The sequence below is a fragment of the Triticum urartu genome, chromosome 1A (assembly GCF_056163025.1).
Source record: "Triticum urartu cultivar PI428250 chromosome 1A, HENAU_Tu73, whole genome shotgun sequence".
NCBI lineage: Eukaryota > Viridiplantae > Streptophyta > Magnoliopsida > Poales > Poaceae > Triticum > Triticum urartu.
The window spans coordinates 527381678-527400862 of record NC_141873.1 but is presented as its reverse complement, the minus strand read 5'-3'; the positions used below and the strand labels follow the sequence as shown (position 1 = coordinate 527400862).

The 19185-nt window shown below is 45.2% G+C and overlaps 1 protein-coding gene and 2 pseudogenes across 1 annotated transcript; all 3 read right to left on the bottom strand.

Annotated features, from left to right (window-relative positions):
* Nucleotides 1-4307, bottom strand: part of LOC125533048 (putative leucine-rich repeat receptor-like serine/threonine-protein kinase At2g19230) — a 32340-nt pseudogene extending 28033 nt beyond the window's left edge.
* Nucleotides 4308-10586: 6279 nt separating this feature from the next.
* LOC125525503 (putative leucine-rich repeat receptor-like protein kinase At2g19210) lies at nt 10587-15303 on the bottom strand. The gene is made up of 12 exons (XM_048690509.2): nt 15148-15303; nt 14007-15062; nt 13746-13884; nt 13520-13591; nt 13299-13370; nt 13140-13220; nt 12845-13005; nt 12452-12696; nt 12242-12368; nt 11949-12017; nt 11658-11850; nt 10587-11279 (listed from the first exon to the last, which is right to left on the bottom strand). Exons 1-12 carry the CDS (start codon nt 15257-15259, stop codon nt 10790-10792), a joined length of 2817 nt encoding a protein of 938 aa, XP_048546466.2. The 5' UTR covers nt 15260-15303; the 3' UTR covers nt 10587-10789.
* Nucleotides 15304-16874: 1571 nt separating this feature from the next.
* On the bottom strand, nt 16875-19160 carry LOC147992219 (F-box protein At5g03100-like; annotated as a pseudogene).
* Nucleotides 19161-19185: the final 25 nt, after the last annotated feature.

Here is a 19185-nt window from a genome sequence, read left to right as displayed (position 1 = left end):
CAGGCCCAAGTCTTTGTGACGGAACAATCCGTCATGGACTAACGCCACGTAGGATTTTCAGTTGGCTAATTCGAATGATGTGGCTGCCTACGTGGATACTATTTTTCGTCACAAAATTCATCATGGATTTAGGCAAAATTTAAAGGACAGTTTAAATTTGGTTGAGACAATTAGCCCATTTCTTTTGGCCGAAATTTGACCCAGTATGTTTTTAACATAATGCGTTACACAATTCCTAATGCCAATTTTGGCCCAACAAAAAATATTTGCAAGGTGTGAAACATTACAAAGTTTATCACATCCATCTGTACGTACCTAAAACATAGCAGTCTAAAAAATCCTCTACAAAATGATAACATACAGCATATATTGAGAACATATATCACACAACAGAGTTATGAACCAGTACAATCCATTTTACATCAGAACATATAAACTATTGAGGGTGTTGTTATTCAGGCTCTTGCTGTTGACGCTCTTGATGGCAGCTATCATCCTGTGGCTGATTGTGATGGGCAGCACCAAGTAGCACGCTATCCAATCTTACCTACCATATTTACAAGAATATTAGATATTTGCAAATATGAATGGACAGTAGAAATAAGAGAATTGCAACAAAAATAAAAAAATTACATATTGTCCAGAATTCCTAAATCTTATAGTGCCTACAAATGAGAATAACATTGTATCTACTATAAAACAAGAGTAAGCATGTGGTTTCTTAAAATTAATCCAAAGAAAAGTGTGTCAAATGGAAGTCAAATCACAAAGTGACAAAATACACATCACAAAACTCCAAGTAATATAGCAGCAGTAGTTGAGGCCGTATAAACCTGCCAACGAAATGGCATGTCACTAACAAACAATATCCCCCCATGATGTGTAAACTTGTTGACACATGAACATTTGAAGTTTATGTCATCCGGGTCGACGAGCAGCTGCAATGTTTATGTTGCAACTACATCTCAAAGGGCTGACAAATAGTAAACGATACTTGCTTGCAAAATGAACTTCAAATGGCATGGAAACTTTCAACAAAGAATATGATACAGTTTCCTTGAGAGATCGCCCACACTTAGTTTTATTCATTGAACATTAAGCTATGTATTTGATATTAGATGAAAAATCAAAATTTGTAATGTAGTGGACTATGAAACTTGAAAATGCTTGATAAACAATGAAATAATTGATATGGAAGTGCAGCTTGAAATGATCATGCATCGTTTATATTCATTCAGGATATACAGAAAAGCTTTTCTATCATAAACCTATTGATCTTATTATCCGTGTTACTTCTGTGCATACCAATTTTATAAGCTGCCCACTTGACCAGCATAGGCTAGAGCAGAAGAGCATCAACAACTTGCGTAAACATTTTAAAGACATGACTTTCAGGCAATATTAGACAAACACATGTAAATTTCTTCACATGGCCATCAAATGAAAAGGGACAATTTTTCTGAATCTACTTCACATCTAATAAGCTCCAACTTACGGAAGAAAAGAGATAGATGAATCTAACAAATTGTTCATGTTTATTTAAATTGGCTCATGATTATGTTACCTCATTAACAGAGAGAGAGAGAGACCTTCCATGGCGTCGGGGTCGACCCTCCTCTCCTAGTATGCCCTTGCAGCTGCTCCATGTCATTACCCTCTTCCCTTCCCTTGACAAAACCCAACCAGACATTGCTCTCGCCCCTTCTCTTCCCTTTACACAGCCCAAACAGATTAGATGGGAGCAAAGTTCCTGCACAAATGAAAAGAACAGAGGTTCCGCTTCAGACTATTGCAGCAGTAAAATTGTCCAAATCAATAGAGAAACTAAAGATATTGCAGCAAAATTGTCAAAATTATATCAGCCACTAAAACTCCCAGGTCTTGCAGCAGCAAGATAGCAGAAAGAGATGGGCCGGGAACATAACATAATTTGCTCTTCCAATATGTCAAACCGGGAAGTGGAAAAAAAGACAGAACCGAACAAAGAGAGGAGAGGAGCATCCAATACAGTAAATAATTTATTCTCATTTCTGAATGCAAGCAAGCAGAAAATAGCATTCATTATAAGGCCCATAAACTCAGGGGAATGATAAATGATACCAGGACATGGTCCACCAAGATATGGCAACTCTAGTTGTGTAACAGTGCGATGCATGATATCAAGGACATGATCCAGTTCAGATGTTACGCACAGACTAATATTCAGGCAGTTATAATTTTACTGAAACCACACAATAGTCCAAACCTTTAATAGACAAAACTCTACATCCTAGCTAATTCACATCAAGAATAGAACAAGCAGAAGAATGGAAGGCTCTCAATCTCATCCTGTTCTTCTTGAGGATAATGGTATGGACGTCGATCAGGCAGGAGATGTGCCGACTACAATGTCCAGATCAAAGAAATTAGTCTGACAATCATATGTGCCGTGTTAAGAGGTCTGAATGTAACATCAATTTCTAGCTCCCAGAGCATTCAAAAATCTATTGAGATATGTCCCCATGTGATAAAAGGACTGCCTCTCAACTATGAAAAAGACAATCATAAAATTTATTCAGTTTCATAGCAGGTCTATTATTTGGATTTAACATTATGCCTTAAATATAATGCAAGAGTACAATTGTCCAGTTCATTCGTGTCTATGGCAGCTTCAATTGGCACTGCAAACATTACCAGTTTTAATATTTATCTTTGTTAATGTGAGCAACTGAGCTACGTTCCGAACTGTTTTAAAAAGTAGATGGTTAATCCAATGTATTCTGTTTGTACATCAACATTTGACACGCCCAACTCGCTGTATATGTCATTTACCGGATTTTGAAATTACAGTTTGTATCTTTGTTCTGACGCTATACTTGAAATCTTTATGTTTTCAAGAAATAATCTATTACACTTCTACAAAGGAATGAAAATGTACAATTCTGTTTGCGGACATGCTTCTTCTACTTCTATTTAAGGATTGCATTTACTATTATTTTAGAAGATAACACCGACCAAATATCTGAGAATCCATTAGTACGTACATGATAATTAAAATGTAAATATTCAGACCAAAACATCAGATCAAAGGAGATTATATTCACTTAAACTTGACTGAAATTAAATTGGAAAAAGCCATGTAGTACAAGACGACAGCAACAACAGACATGTAGTGCTAGTTTCCAAGGATTCATTTCAGTACATGAAGAATTAAGGGGCAGTTTTGTTCAAAATAACAATTAAGGAGTGGCCATTTACATACTGATGTACGCATACAAATGGACAACCAAGGAGCGGCCATATACTGCAAGTGCCATTCACATCCAGACGCATACAGACTGAATACAAACTGAACCAAAGTACCAAACCAAGGTGCTTATCCATATGTATGTATGTAACAGATGCTAGTGCCATCCAGATTTGGGGGTAGAGAGAAGGGAAGCTCACCACGTCCATGTTTCAAGTGTCGCGTACAGGAGGAGGCGAATCCACGAGCGTGAGGATGAGCTAGACAACGCCGGATGGGTGGACGGGATTTGGGTACGGGGGTGCCTGAGCTGTACCGGTGCGTGTCCTTGGAGGTAGAGGACGAGAAGGAGCACCGCCGCCAGCATCGACCGGGGACAAGGCTGTCGTGCCCGCGCTCATCCCGAACAGCCGCTGCAGGTGCGCCGCATCAGCACATCCTACGGCAGGAGGGCCTCCGCGCGGCCCTGTTCCAGGAGCACCATCCAGCAGGTGGCAGGGGATGGAGAGAATCCGCCGGAGCCACGCCGGCGATGAAACCCTAGCTAAGAATATGGGTTGAGAGCGAGCGTTGGTGGCCGGGCGTAGTGAATCTAACCGGAGGGGAGGAAAGAGCGGAGCGAGGGGAAGATGGGGGTGTGCTGGGTGCCGGCCATAGCTGACAGAAGTCGCTTGAATTGGGCGGCGACGCCGTGGAGTCGCAAGGAGTTGCGTGGGAGAGAGATTGGGGGCTGGCTGCGCAGGAGGAAGGGAGGGAGGAGTGGCTGAGCAGGTTTAGGGTTAGCATTTTATACGCGGGACTGTTAGTCAGGCTTGAGCGGGCCTGTGGGGCTGTAGCAGTCCATCCATGACGGTTTTCGAGAACGTGATCAGAAATCCGTCATGCATTAACAGCTTTCTTGTAGTGACCTAAGCCTATCATCAAAAGCCAGAAGCCCTAGCCGAGCCACATACCGGGTCTGGGGCATAAACTGGTCTGACGCAATCACATGTGTCGTCGCCGCCATCTTCCACAAGTCCGTCTTCAGAGCAGATATTGAGGCTTCTACCTTGTCAGGCCATGGTGCTATCGACGCTACCATGACGCCAGACAACTAGCTCCTCCTGCGCGAGTCCATCACCGCGCATCGGGCGCCGAGTCTCCATTGCACCACGCCGCTGAGATCCGCCGTCATCAATGTGTAGGATGAAGCACCGCTCCACCAAAAAACCCGCCCACTGGTCCCTCGATCCCGTGTACGCCTCCAAGAATGATGCCCCCAAGGAGGAAACGACACCAACGCGCCGCCGTCATCCGATCTACTGATCTAGGGTTTCCCCCGGAGGTAGCGGATAGAGGTCTGGAGCTTCTCCACGGCGATGCCTTCAAGAAGGTAATGACACAACAGAGTGCGGCCAACGCCGGTCTTGGCATCAAGCCTAGAACGAGGTTTTCACCCAGATCCGCTCGAAGAACCTCCATCAAGCATCGTGTACACAGGTCGACGCTGATCTGAGCCGCCGCACATCGGGCAGGCCGCACTGGCCAGATGCGATCTGTCCGGAGAGCAAACCACAATGGCGCCGACCCAACCACCAAGCCCTTCATGCCGCCACCGCCGATCCGAGGTCAGATGATCCGTCGCCGCAGATCCGGCTGCCGCCGCCGAACAAGGGCAAGGCCGTTGCCCGAAGTAGGGCCGGCCACCGCACCCGCCACCATTGCCGCCTTCGGCCGAGGCGGCCGCCGCGCAGCCGCCGGTCAAGGCAGGCCCGCCACGCCACCAAGGCCGATCGGCCGTGCCACCGGACACCGCGAGGCTCCGCACCGCCCCCATGGCGCAGGAGAGAGGGAAGGCCCCCACCTCCGCCGTCAGCCCTCGGGCTATAGGCCGGCGGCGGCGGAAGGAGGGATGGACTGTGTCCCTAATTACCTTCTTGCATTACGAAGCAACTCGTATATTCTGAATCAAAGGGCTAAGGACCCCCGACAAGCAAGAGCCCTTAACGCTGACCTACGAGATGAAAATAAGGCCTCTTTTGACTGCGTCAAACAGTTTTTATCTAAAGGACGTGACTAACGTCCAACCAGTCGGATGTTAAGCATCAGATCCGGACGATGTATCCTAGGGTAACTAAATCACTTGTCTAACAAGCATATGTGCATGCAATACGCGGCGAGAGCATGCATCATCTTGCCATCCCATGCAAATCGTTGGTTAAATGTGTCTTATGAAAACATGATGATGTCATCAAAAGATTCTCTTTATTCTCAAACTTCAAAATACTTTGTAGCTTAAACAGATGGTCAGATTGAAAAACCGCTTTGACATAAAAAAATCATCACGACGAGACCTTCGAAACTAGATCCCATGTTGATATATTCCAACGACATTTTTTTCTGGGCAAAAGTTACCAGGCCCAAGCCAACTAAGTTATCACATCTATGGTACATAAATTACCGTCTTGTTTATATAGAAATTATCGGGGTATAGAAACCAACCTTCTCCCCACGTGCAAATGAACTATAGAAGACATAATAGCTGATGTCATCCTAGATTCCTCCTATTTCAAAACTCTAAAATGTTTTGTAGCTCAAACCATTCGTCCGATTTAAAATTAATATTCACATAAAAGTTTTATCGCAACTAGACCTTCGAAACTAGACACATGTTGATACGTTCCGACAATTTTTTTTTCGGCTGAAAAGTTATCACCTCTGGCTTAACTTATCATGCATGTACTACATATGTTATCATGTTGTTTACATAGATATTACCGGGGCATAGACCTGGTTTCTCTAACTTTCTTATCAGGTCGGGTTAAAGTCAATGCAACTTATCACGTATACGATGTGTATAATACCAAACTATTTACACGAAAGTTATCGGTGATATGTTTTTAAACAACCCCCTCGCCACAGTTATCATGATCAAGCAACATAACTTACCATGTCTACGATGTGTGAGTTACCATGCTGTTCACACAAAAGTTATCAAGAGATATTTCATCCACCCCTCCCCCTCCCCATGCCAAAGTTATTAGGATCGAGGCACATAGGTTATTAGGTCTGCGATGTGTGAGTTATCATGCTATTCACGAAAAAGTTACCAGGGGATATTTCATCAGCCACCCCCACCCCCACCCCCAACCAGGGGATGTTACCAGAGTATATTTTTAGTAACTTTTTTCACGGATCAAAGTTATCATGGTGTTTCTACCTAAGATATCATGCCCGGGGCGCGTATATTATCACACTATTTACAGAGAAGTTATCGGTGCTATGTTTTCAACAATATTTTTCCACGGTCAAATTTACCGTGTGTTTGTACCTAAGTTATGAAGTCTGGGAACCTATATTATCATGCTATTTACAAAAAGGACGACAGTGCTATCCGTTTCTAATCAACATAACCGAACGACACGGTTCCTGCACAGTGTATGAAACAATCGCTATTTCATTCCATCATAGCACGAGTGAACTTAGTTTAAATGATTTAAGTATGCATGCATACAGATGAGACGAAATAGCTGACATCAGGCATGATTCCATGGGTTAAAGAACTTCTTCCCCGAGTTAAAATTACCATGATGGTTTGTACGTGAGTTATCAACTACAAGTGCGTAAATTATCATATTATGTACACATAAGTTATCGAAGAAAATGTTTGAAAAAAAACCTTTTCCCCATGTCAAAAATTAACACGGTGTGTATTAAGTTATCCAATAAGATGTGTTTAATTACTATACTATTTACACAAAAGTTATTAAGGTGTGTTTCACCCAAAAAACTCTTGGTAAAAAAACGACAATATTTGTACCGGGCTGCTTTCTAAACCAAATTGCTCTTGCATCGACATTAGTGAGATTAGCTGGCGGTAATAAATGTACATGTTTAGCCCATTGCCTAAGAGGGTGCTTGGATACGTTTTAGTCCCATGACTAAAAGTAGTGGGACTAAAACTTGCTAGCCTCACCAATGCTTGGATCCCAATACTAAAGAGACTAAAATCAAGTTATTGAGCATTTATTATCCTTTAAACCTTTTAATCCAGAACTCGCATGTGTTAAAGGAGAGCAACTGAATGAGAAGAGAGAGGGCTAATACATATTTTAGTAGGTTTCCTATGACTAAAATTTTTTAGTCTCAAGACTTGTCCTAGCCTCTCTTTAGTCAGGGGTGCTTGGAACTTTAGCTTTTAAAAAAAACTATTTTTAATCAGACTAAAAATAGTTTCTTAGATCCAAGCATGCTCTAACTTCCCTCCCCGCATACAACATTTCTCTCCTTCTCCATTCAATGAGCCTGTCTCTATAAAAAATGGTACTACTAGTACATGCGTGTACCTACTAGCTAGCTATGCATGCATGTTGCCGCTAGCTATGCATGCATGTTGCCGGTTGCTAATCCTCTTTTTCTACTACGTATTACACACTGGTAACGTGTAGCATCGATAGATGTGTTCACATGGAGAGAGAGGGGGCCAACACCGCATTCAGAGGACCACGGGGATGTACAAGGACAGCACGTAGAAGCGGGCAGGCAGACAGCGACATGGTGTGGTAGGACCGCCGCCCGATCAGGATCCAATATTGCCTGATTTCGTCCAGATCTGTTGCAAATGGATAGTCGGCAGGAAATTAGCTTTTGCCTTATCTAAAATATAATCGTTCCACTTTGCAACTCTGTTTTCCACCACGCCCCTTTCCCCTGCTCCAGGTGTGCCATCATTTCCGGTCTAACTGAGTGAAAGTGCAACTATCCTTAGGTGGTTTTGGTAATTCATAACAACATATAGCTCATCGAGCTAATGCTATTCCAAGATGATTATTTCAGTAAAGATCAATGATTGGCATGGCATGGATATGAAAGTGGAACCCTCAAAATGCTAAGGACAAATGATTGGTTCAAGCTCAAAAGCTCAAGATTCTTCATTTCATATTTTAGTGATCCAAGATCATATTGAGTCTTTAGGAAAAGCCAATACTATTAAGGAGGGATGATGTGTTGCTTAATGAGCCTCTTGCTTCATGTGCTTAGTGATATGCTCCAAAACCCTCAACTACTTTCCCATATCCACATATTACCAAAACTCTAAGCCAAACTCGGTCCGACCGATTCTTCCTATCCGGCGCCACCGAGTTTCACTTGTCATTAGCCACTGCCAAACCCTAACAATTCGGTTCTACCGATAAGGATCTCGGTCCCACCGAGATGGGGTTGCAAACTCTCTGTTTCCCTTTCGTAACTTTTCGGTCCCACCGAAAGAGCGAATCGGTCCCACCGAGATTGCAATGTAAACTCAGTGTTTCCCCTTTGTAACTTTTCGGTCTCACCGAATTCCACTCGGTCTCACCGAAAGAGCAAATCGGTCCCACCGAGTTTGCCTGACCAACTCTCTGGTTAGCTAATTACCAAATTCGGTCTCACCGAGTTTGTGTAATCGGTCTCACCGAGATTACGTTATGCCCAAACCCTAACCGAATCGGTCCTGCCGAGTTGCATGTCGGTCCCACCGAAATCACTAACGGTCACTAGGTTTACATTTTCGGTCCGACCGAGTTTATTGATTCGGTCCCACCGAGATTGGAAAACTGTGTAACGGTTGGATTTTGTGTGGAGGCTATATATACCCCTCCACCTCTTTCTCATTCAGTGAGAGAGCCATCAGAACACACACATCATTCCAACTCATATGTTCTGAGAGAGAACCACCTACTCATGTGTTGAGACCAAGACATTCCATTCCTACCATATGAATCTTGATCTCTAGCCTTCCCAAGTTGATTTCCACTCAAATTTTCTTTCCACCAAATCCAAATCCTATGAGAGAGAGTTGAGTGTTGGGGAGACTATCATTTGAAGCACAAGAGTAAGGAGTTCATTACCTACACACCATTTGTTACTTCTTGGAGAGTGGTGTCTCCTAGATTGGCTAGGTGTCACTTGGGAGCCTCCGACAAGATTGTGAAGTTGAACCAAGGAGTTTGTAAGGGCAAGGAGATCGCCTACTTCGTGAAGATCTACCGCTAGTGAGGCAAGTCCTTCGTGGGCGATGGCCATGGTGGGATAGACAAGGTTGCTTCTTCATGGACCCTTTGTGGATGGTTGCTTCTTCGTGAACCCTTCGTGGGTGGAGCCCTTCGCGGACTCGCGCAACCGTTGCCCTTGGGTGGAGCCCTGTGTGGACTCGCGCAACCGTTACCCTTCGTGGGTTGAAGTCTCCATCAACGTGGATGTAGGATAGCACCACATATCCGAACCACGGGAAAAACATCCGTGTCTCCAATAGCGTTTGAATTCTCCAAACCCTTCCCTTTATATTCTTGCAAGTTACATGCTTTACTTTCCGCTGCCCATAAACTCTTTGCATGCTTGCTTGAATTGTATGATGATTGCTTGACTTGTCCTAAAATAGCTAAAATCTGCCAAGAACTAAAATTGGGAAAAGGTTAAGTTTTTATTTGGTCAAGTAGTCTAATCACCCCCCCTCTAGACATACTTTCGATCCTACACTGAGAGGCACACAGGTTACCCACCCCAACCCCCTCCCCCGAACCTAATCCCTTGCCTCTCACCGATGTCAATTATGTATTTCTATAACCACTCCGAAGAAGTTGCCTACCTCGACTAAGTCGGCTGCTGCCGCTGCTCTGCTGTCGAGGCCATTACGCCTTCGTCCTAACCACACCAACAGGAAGAAGAATCAGCATACAGATCACATTAGAAGCCAACAAGGTGAGTGCCTCTCCTTTATCTGAGAATCTAGTTATCTTTATGTATAAGCCACGTGAGGATCGTCACTATTTCAGGTTGTATTTTCTCTTAGCAAATCATATTGTGCTTTCTCGACGAAGATTATTTTGCCATCACATTTTCATGTGACACTATCATCTGAATCAAAAAAAGGTCACACTTATCGATTATTGGAACTCTCCCACATGATCGATCACACAAAATCACGACGAACACGCGCATACGAAAACTCTGATAGCCAAAGGCACGTGTCGTGCCCTCTTTTCCTCCTCTTTATTTCTTTTTCTCCTTTTCTCTTGATTGTTACAAAACTCACGCACACTACCCATCTATATATAGGTGCAAAACCTGACTCCAAGCCACCGACCTGGACTGCAAATTCCTAATCTACACGGACACGTACTAAGAAACCTAACTCAGCCGTACACTACCACGGCAAGAGCCAATTTGTAGTATACTACAACTCGAAAACTGACCGGCTAGCATACTCCAATGAAAACTCTTCTAATTAGACTAACACAATTTGGATTACCTAACAATGATGTTGTACGGTTCACCCAATAGAGAATCTTCATCCTCGTTAGTCAAGTCATTTTCTAAACTTGAAAAATCAAGATACATCAAGTATTATATACTTCATCTCAGTATCACTCATATTGTCTAGAAAAGCCAACAGAACACATTAAATGTCTGAACATTTGTACATTTTCACTTCCTCTAATAATAACGACATTTATCGTGTATGAAAATTTTGAATTCCCTTGAGTGAAAACAAAGAATACTCGCAGAAGAGAGGTGGAAGCAATCAACTAATCATTGTTTAAATCCTCACCTAACAGCTGGACCAGTAGACACTATAGACACCCTGCCCAAATGCTCTTGCTCAAATGCAGTGCTGCTCTGACTCACATCAGTAGACATGCCAGTGTCGTACCGACCATAGTCGTTCATGCTGCCACCGCTCCCGGGCGTGTAAAACCCTGCATTCACATTGTCGTGTGCAGCCTCGAGCTCAAGGCACTCATGTAGCACTGCTACCACTTCAGTCATCGTGGGCCTCTCTCCAGGCTTCTGGGATGTACACTTCAACGCGGTGTCTGCAATTTTCCACACGCTATTGACATCGTGATCACCACGCATGCGCGCATCCACCACATCCTCGATGTTACCACGGGCAAGGCGTTGCCGCACCCACTGAACAATGCTCGTCGGCTCAGGGTCATTCAGGATGTGTCGTTGCCCTGTGACCAGCTCTAGTAGCACTACCCCAAAGCTAAAGACGTCACTCTTGTTGGTCAGCTGAAATGTACCATGGTACCTAGTAAAGTATGTATGAAATACGTCAATGGGTCTGGTTTCAAGAACAATCATGCAGGTCAAGTTCTTCAAGATATTTTTGGCTCAAACGAATTTCACAATAATTTGCAGATAATCCAGAAATCAATTTGATTCTTGCGTGAATCAGGTTTTTTGCTTAAATGGCTAAGTTGAATGTCAAATTTTCAAATTTAAGGGGCTGTTTACTGAATTTTGTTCTCCCTAGGAGAAAAGGTAGATCATACGTACATTATGAGCCTGCATGTATGTTGAATCGCACCAACTTTTAGACAATCGAAAATATATTACTCCAGTTGTTCATCGTAGCTGAGAAGGTTTTTAGAGCATCATCTGAAACAATAGACAATTGTGCACTTACTCAGGGTCAAGGTAACCGAGTGTGCCAACCACCCTTGCTGTGGAAACATGTGTATCGCTGTTGCTATTGAAAGCCTTGAGTAGGCCAAAGTCAGCAATCTTAGCCTCCAGGTTTGCATTCAACAAGATGTTTGACGTCTTCACGTCCCTGTGAACGAGGGGCGGGTTACACCCCTTGTGCAGATACTCAAGCCCTGAATGCATCCACGTGACACATCATCAATTACATCACAATGCAAATCTGCGTCTTCTATATGCAATGAGATGTGGTAAAACCTAATTAAAAGCTTACCTTGTGCGGATTCCAAGGATATACGAAGTCTTTGTCTCCAGGTTAAAGCTCTCATGGTGTTATCTTTCCCTGCAATGCAAATATAATAAGCTGAATCACATGTACTGGTATTTTTCTCAGATGCTTCTCACTTTTACAACTATATATATTTATGTTACATAAAAATATTACTCCCTCCTACCAAAATATAGGACGTTTTTGTAGTTGCAAAGGCGTCTTATATTTTGGTACAGAGGTAGTATTTATGTTGATACAGGCTTGAAGTTTGATGATTTGAGTAATGTTATTAATACCTCTAAGATGTTCGTCTAGGGCTCCTTCAGACATGTACTCATAGACAAGAGCCATGTATTTCATGTCTTTGCAGTAGCCAATCAAGGAAACAAGATTCTTGTGGTGAATTTTTGCCAAGGTCTGAGCCTGAAACCGAAAAGATCCATGCACATTACCAAACTGAATCGCATTAGTATACTTAACCTTGAGCAGATCACATTAATTCTCACCTCTGCCAAGAATTCTTGTTCACCTTGATCTGAAGATTCAGACCGCAGTTTGACAGCCACTTGTGTGCCATTCTCCAACGAACCATGATAAACTTTCCCAAACCCCCCTTTACCAATTACTCGCTCGAAGCCGTTTGTGATGGCCTCTAATTCACTATATGTGAACCGGCGGTTATCAAGTCGCAGCGAGTTGTGCCCCATGATACTCACCTCATCTAGTTGCTTGATATTGCCGCTTGTCCTTCCTTCATACAGAAATCACACCAACAGATGTTACTTAATCACTTCACACTTGCATTCGTGATGAAGAGGCCGGGATAATGAAACTTTTTATTTTCTAAGAACACTTGCAGTCTTGAGTCTAGTGTTATGTATTTTTGCATGGTTTCTTACCTTGCCTTCTCCTTCTCATGCAAATGAGAACTGACAGTAGCAGAATCACTAGTACTGCAACTATGGGAACAACAACATAGACGGCAACCATAGAGCCTCTCTTCTTTTGTGGAGGCTGACAATAGTTTCCGCTGCTGCAGAGGTTCGGATTGTTACCATATCTAGCGAATGAAAGAAAAAGATAAGTAAATCATGTTGATTAAGTAAGATATATAAAATGTATGTTGAAGAGAAAGGTCAAATAAGATCATAGAACTATACCATTGAAAAAATTGTGATGCTAGAGGGTACTAACCTAAGTGTTAGGGAGCCATCTTGAGTTCTTTTCACAAGCCCAGGAGGTATTGATCCACTGAGTAGATTGTCTGTCAGATCTCTGAATGAAACACAACAGGTTTTTTATGCCAAGTTTACTACGAATGGATTTAAAAAGCACATACCACAGATTACTTACAGAAGTGTGAGCGACGACAACTGCGAGAAGGTGTCAGGAATTGAGCCCGTAAGATTATTGCGTGACAAATCCCTATGAACTCGCAAAATTCCGGTTAAACAATTTGATTGCTTCTCGATAAAATTAGCATTGCAATGACTAGCTTAACAGTCTCTCTTACAAGTACTGTATTTACTGCCAAGAAAAAAACTTACAACTTACATAAAAAGAAAAAAACTTACAAGTACTGTAGACCTTTGAGGCCGGCAAACGAAGATGACAAGTTGCCGCTGAGGCCACTGGAAGATAGATTCCTGCAGCATATATACAACTGCAGCTCAGAAAACTCATTCCGGTTACTACTACTAATACTACTTTTTAAGTTTTAACAGGAAACAGAACATTCAGAAACTTATAACTCGCAAGACTTTTAACAGGAAACAGAACATTCAGAAACATATAACTCACAAGCCTGTGACACTTGGTGGGCTGGAAACAGCATAGCTGCAACCCAATCCTTTCCACGCGAAATTCTTGGGCACGCAGGGATCGCCCATCCAGTTCTTCTTCACCTGGTACTTGCCTCTGATCGCCGCGATGGCAGACACTGTTACATTTCTCAGCAGCAGCAACACAAAAATCTGTCAGCTGAGTATAATTAACTGCTTCATTGATCGTCCTGAGTGAGACACTACATCTGAAATCTGAAGAACATAACTGCTTGCTTACCATCCTGAGTGGCCGTGGTTATGCCGGTGGTGGGCAGGACGGAGAAGATCTCGAGGGCGTTGAGGATGGGCGGGAGCGTGGAGTTGGCGGTGGCGTTGAGCGAGACGTTGTACTGGTGGTGCCCGTTGTTGGGGAAGCTGCTGAAGACGGCGTTGGTGTAGAGGTACTGCGGCGTGAAGCCCTTGCCGAGCCAGAGCTGGCCGTTGAGGGTGACGTAGAACTGCCGCACCGCGTTGACGGGGAGAGGCTGCAGCTCCGAGAAGTGCAGGATGCAGATGTACACGGGATCTGGGTTGTTGGCGCTGGGCTCGGCGTCCCAGCTGAACACGACGGGGCTGGAGGAGTTGACGGGCGTGATGGCCGTCTGCATCACGGCGGACGGCGCGTCGAAGCTGTCGTCGTCGATGTTCTGCACCTTCTTGGCCGTCGAGACCTCCGTCCACCCCGCCCGCTTGCTCATTGGGATCCAGAAGCGGTCGTGCGGGTCGTCGGGGTACCTAAGGACCACGCCATCGTCCCGGCCAAAGTTGGCTCTGCTGAGAAGAACCAGCCCCTGCGTCGCGTTGGCCATCGGGTAGAGCCCGTTCTTGAGGGGCCTCAGGTCGAGGGCCGAGATGAACGGCGTCCCGGAGCCGGTGTTCACGAGGCAAACCTGCACGGACTCACCAGGGACGACGGCGATGATCTCATAGATCACCGGCGTGTTGGCGTTCGAGATGTTCACGGTCGTCCAGTAGTTGACGCCAACATGCAGGTCGAAGACAGGCGCCCTGTCGAGGCCGTCGTAGTTGCCGTACCAGAACTTGGCCCGGATGAGGTACTTGAGCCCGGCCACGAGGGACTGGAGCGTGTAGCAGCTGCGCGTGCCTGCGCCACCGCCGAAGCTGCGCACGTTGTGCCAGCTCCTGCCCATCGTCGGCGTGATGTACTCGGATGACATGTTGTAGTTGGTGCCGGCGTCGATGAAGCCTCCGTCCGAGGTGAAGCGCAGCTTGGTGACGCCGTCCACGTAGCCCGCGGCGCTCTCTGGCAGACCACAGTCTAAGTTTATGAAACCTGCACGGCGGACGCAAAAATAAGCTGTGGCAATGTTTGTGAAGGTAATGCCATGAAACGTCGCAAGCATGTACGATGGGCTCACCTAAGTTATCGACCTGCCCATGGACTTGAAGAACGCCGCCGCCGCCCGCGATGCCCAGAAGAAGCAGCAACAGCCACCGGGCCGCCATTGCTCTCCGCAGCTGTCCTTCCATGGTGCGTGCATGTGCCAGCAGCTATACACTGGGACATAGATTATATGCACGTACAAACGTAAGTCTAACCATCTTGTCTAGGACTAATAATTCAAACACCACATGTCAATCAGTTCATAGAAATGGGTGTTGTACAAGTTAATTACCCAGTTGGGCCCGATCACATGGGTGATGGGTTGACTTGCATCCTGAGTCAGTCAACCACCCTGCTGGGTCTGGTTGGACGTGCATGGATGCCCCAAGCTTGGTGACTAGACTTCTCACCTTTTCCTCAGGCTTAAAAGGTTGACTTTTGATATGAGTCTGGAGCTCTTTTTTGTGATAAAGGACGCTTTTATTAACTGAAAAGGTAGTATAATCAGATACTACGAAACAATTGAGCAACACCCGTTCTTTACATAGCTAAGATGCACACATCGACACTCCAATAGTCTAACCAGAAAATAAAAACGACATAACAGCAATAGTAAAACCATAGCAGACCGGAAGACCGACACTATGCCTATGTCTAGGCTCTTCAACCCAGCGGCCGACTGCTCTCCAAATTAGGTACTTGAAGTCTTGTCTTGAGGCCTTGCAAGATGAGCCCATTGGACTGCGGATGAGCCACTGACGCAATGAGCCAGATTCCTTCCTCCTGGCAGTATTCAGCTAATTCTCATTGCGAGAGGTTGGATCCAATGTCAGTGATAATACCATACATGATGCCAAATCTTGTGATCATATCTCTGCCAAACTTGAGGGCCGTTGCTCTCCTGATGGGCTTGGCTTCAATGCACTTTGTGAACTTATCCGCCATAACTAGAAAATGCATGTATCTGCCAGTAGCCGGCCTGAACGGTCCAAGATATCAAGTCCCCACATGGCAAAGGGCGAGGTGATAGGGATGGTCCTCAAAGCTTGAGCCGGCATATGAGGCTACCTGGAGTAAAGCTGGCATCTGACACGGGTCTTAACCAAAAGCTCCACATCAGCAGTGATGTTAGCCAGAAGAAACCGTGCCGAGAGGCTTTGGAGCTATCTAGCAGAAGCATGATGTCCATACACGGTCAAAAAACATACACGGTCAAGTATTGCATACGGTCTCGAAAAAAAAGTATTGCATACAGGACACTCAAGCAGTAGATTTGATATCTCAAATCACTAGGGAGCAAATAGGGATTTTAAAAACAAACAACCCATCATTTTTCATAAACTATGTTAGCTTTTACTCCTTCACCCTGTTACTCAAAGCATAAGCTATGATTCTCACAAAAAAATATTACGCAATAGAACAGTGCTTCATTAAGTTACTTGCTATTTTTTTTCGAAGAACGAAATATTCTTTTCCCCCCAAACAAAGCAAGATTTCAAAGCCATACATTAATTCCTGAATCAAAATGAACAACTAGGTTGCGGTCATTCGCAATTTAGAATGCCAAAGACCTGCCACATCTCAAAAACATGACAAGTAAAATAGTTGCATGACAATCTCTAAAGCATTACACCCAAGTCACAAAGTGCCATGTTTCCAGCTTTGCACAGTGACAAGAAAGGCGCCACAAAAAAATCTGATGGGGCACGACAATCTAGTCAACCTTGTCCACAATGTCCACAAGGTCACTGGAGGGATCCGTCAAGAACAGAAAATGGTCAAAAGGTTGTCACCATCAGCAGCTGTAAATTCAAGTTGAGCATTTGGAGAAGACCTGCTATCAACATGTAGCTGACTGTGTTGATCAGCTACCCATGCCTAAGTATATTGGTCCTTGACACCAAATCTCACTAACTCGAGCACTTTACCATTCAGGAGAAAGAACTTGGCAAAATTGACATCTGATCTGCTGCCAACATAGAACTTCAACTCAACTTCTCTGAGATGATCAGGGCATTCAATAGGATCTTGTGGTTGAAGATGATGCACATTCTCCATATCATTTCCTGGACATGACTGAAACAAAATAAAAACAGTTACACGATAGAAAAACTGACCCTCACCTGACAACTAAAACAAGGATTTACTCATTGGAAAAATGTATGAAATGGCCATGAAGCTAGTTTTAACACCAAAAACTATCGAAGAAAGAAGAGTCACCGTGATGTAGAGCTTCTCCAAGCAAGGAAATATTTTGAGGAAGACTATAGCTGCATCAAGATTAGGGCCACTAGACGTGAGATGCAAAACCTTGACGCTGCGCGTCAGTGCTTTCAAGTTGCCAGCAACCATTCCCTGATAACAGAGAAGGCATAAGCATACAACAGGATCAGAAAGAAGCCTACTAACATGATGCGTAATACTGAATCTTTGATTAGATGGCCACAGCTACCTCAGAAATTTCAGGCCCAAGCTTGAGTTTAGTGAAGTCGTCTATTATGGAGCCAAAGATCTCAAGTTCGGCGCCTCGATTAGCCAGATGGTTGAGTCTGGATGAGGATTGATTCTGATCAATCTTTCTAGTCTGGGGGCATTTACTATGACTAGTTGATAGCCATGCCGCTGACCGTCGTTTATGCCGATTCTTTTCAGAGTTGCTGAATTGATGAGCACGTAGAAGAAGCCGTGGCACCTGTCCAGCAGCAAGCTCTCGAGGACGGGGCAGCCAGCGAGCAGGCGGGAGAGGGTGTCTGCCCGTACGAAAATGGATTTCATGGTGAGCTTCTCAAGGCAAGGGAAGCTAAACAGCAGCGGCGCGTCGTCCACAAAGAACCTGCAGTTGCCGAAGCTGGCCACGCGCAGAGTCGCCGCGAAGCGGAGAATGGACAGCGGCATCGGAATTTCGTACCGAGGGAGCCAGAGGCACAGTTTTGATTTTCGGCCGAAAAAAATCAATTTCGGCCATCTCGGCTGGGCCCTTTCGCTTCAAAAAATTCGGCCTGTTTTGAAAGTTATGGCCCAGCCCAACATCTAGAAGGCCTCCACTATGGTCCGGCTAAGAAAACGCCATCAAACTGAACGCCCGAACCCTAAACTTCTCGTTTCCTCTATCTTTCCCTGTGCGGCGCTGCCGCTGCCCGCCTGCTGCTGCCTTCCCATGCCCGTCGGGAGCTCCTCCGGTGAAGAATCCGCACTCCTCCGCTGCATCAAGCCGCCTTGTTGACTGGTACCTCCCGCCCGCTTGCTTGCGTCTGAGCGCGTGGACGCACAGCCTCCATCAAGGCCACCTCACGCCTCCTCCATCACCACCTAGTTTCTTCTCTGTTGCTTCTTCAAGGCCACGGCATGGTGCATGATGTCTGCGGCAGTGAGGATTGTTTTTATATGTTGGACTGATGCATAGGTAGCATCAGGGCACTTCCTTCTTCGTTTGCTTCTCCAATGTTTATTCTTGGACTGATTCAGTTTTTAATCCCTTGAGCTCGATCTGCTATACCTTTCCTCTGCTGATTGCAAAATTTCGGCCGAATTTCGGCCAGATTTCGGTCAAATTTTATTCAAAAATTTAAATTTTGTTTATGCAATTTCATCCGAGATTTTGCCGAAATTTTTGAATTGACCGAAATTCGGCTTTTTCGTTCAGGGGCGAAAAAAAACCCAATCCGAAAATCAAAACGCAGGCCAGAGGTCGATCTCTTGGAGATCTCGGAGTGTGGGGGAGCCGAGCCAGCAGTCGGGGTCGGTGATCAGGAGGCAGGCGGTCAGGAAGCGGCACGCGGGGCCCGGGTGGTCAGAGAGGATCTTGGACACGGCGGCGGCGCGGGCGCGGCCGCCCCCGTCGATGTGGGAGATGTCGAGGTTGAGCGGGGTGGAGCGCCATAGGGGGCGCCAGCGGCGGGAGAGGGATGTGGTGCGCACGGCGTCGTCGATGGGGAGGAGAGATACGATTATGCTGAGGATCTCACCGGGGAGGGAGCTGATCAGATCGATTTCCTGCTGATCCGGCGCCGTCTTGGCTACAGGAAGCGTCGTCGCCGCCGCCGCCATGGTCTAGGGCCGAGGAGTGACACTG

Bases quoted from the DNA above. Each gene is read 5' to 3' on its own strand.
- LOC125525503 (XM_048690509.2), bottom strand. From the start codon at position 15,259: ATGGAAGGACAGCTGCGGAGAGCAATGGCGGCCCGGTGGCTGTTGCTG. The intron at 13,885-14,006 runs GTAAGCAAGCAG...GAAATGTAACAG, and splicing joins AACCACGGCCACTCAGGATG to TGTCTGCCATCGCGGCGATC. The intron at 13,221-13,298 runs GTAAGTAATCTG...TGTTTCATTCAG, and splicing joins TTGTCGTCGCTCACACTTCT to AGATCTGACAGACAATCTAC.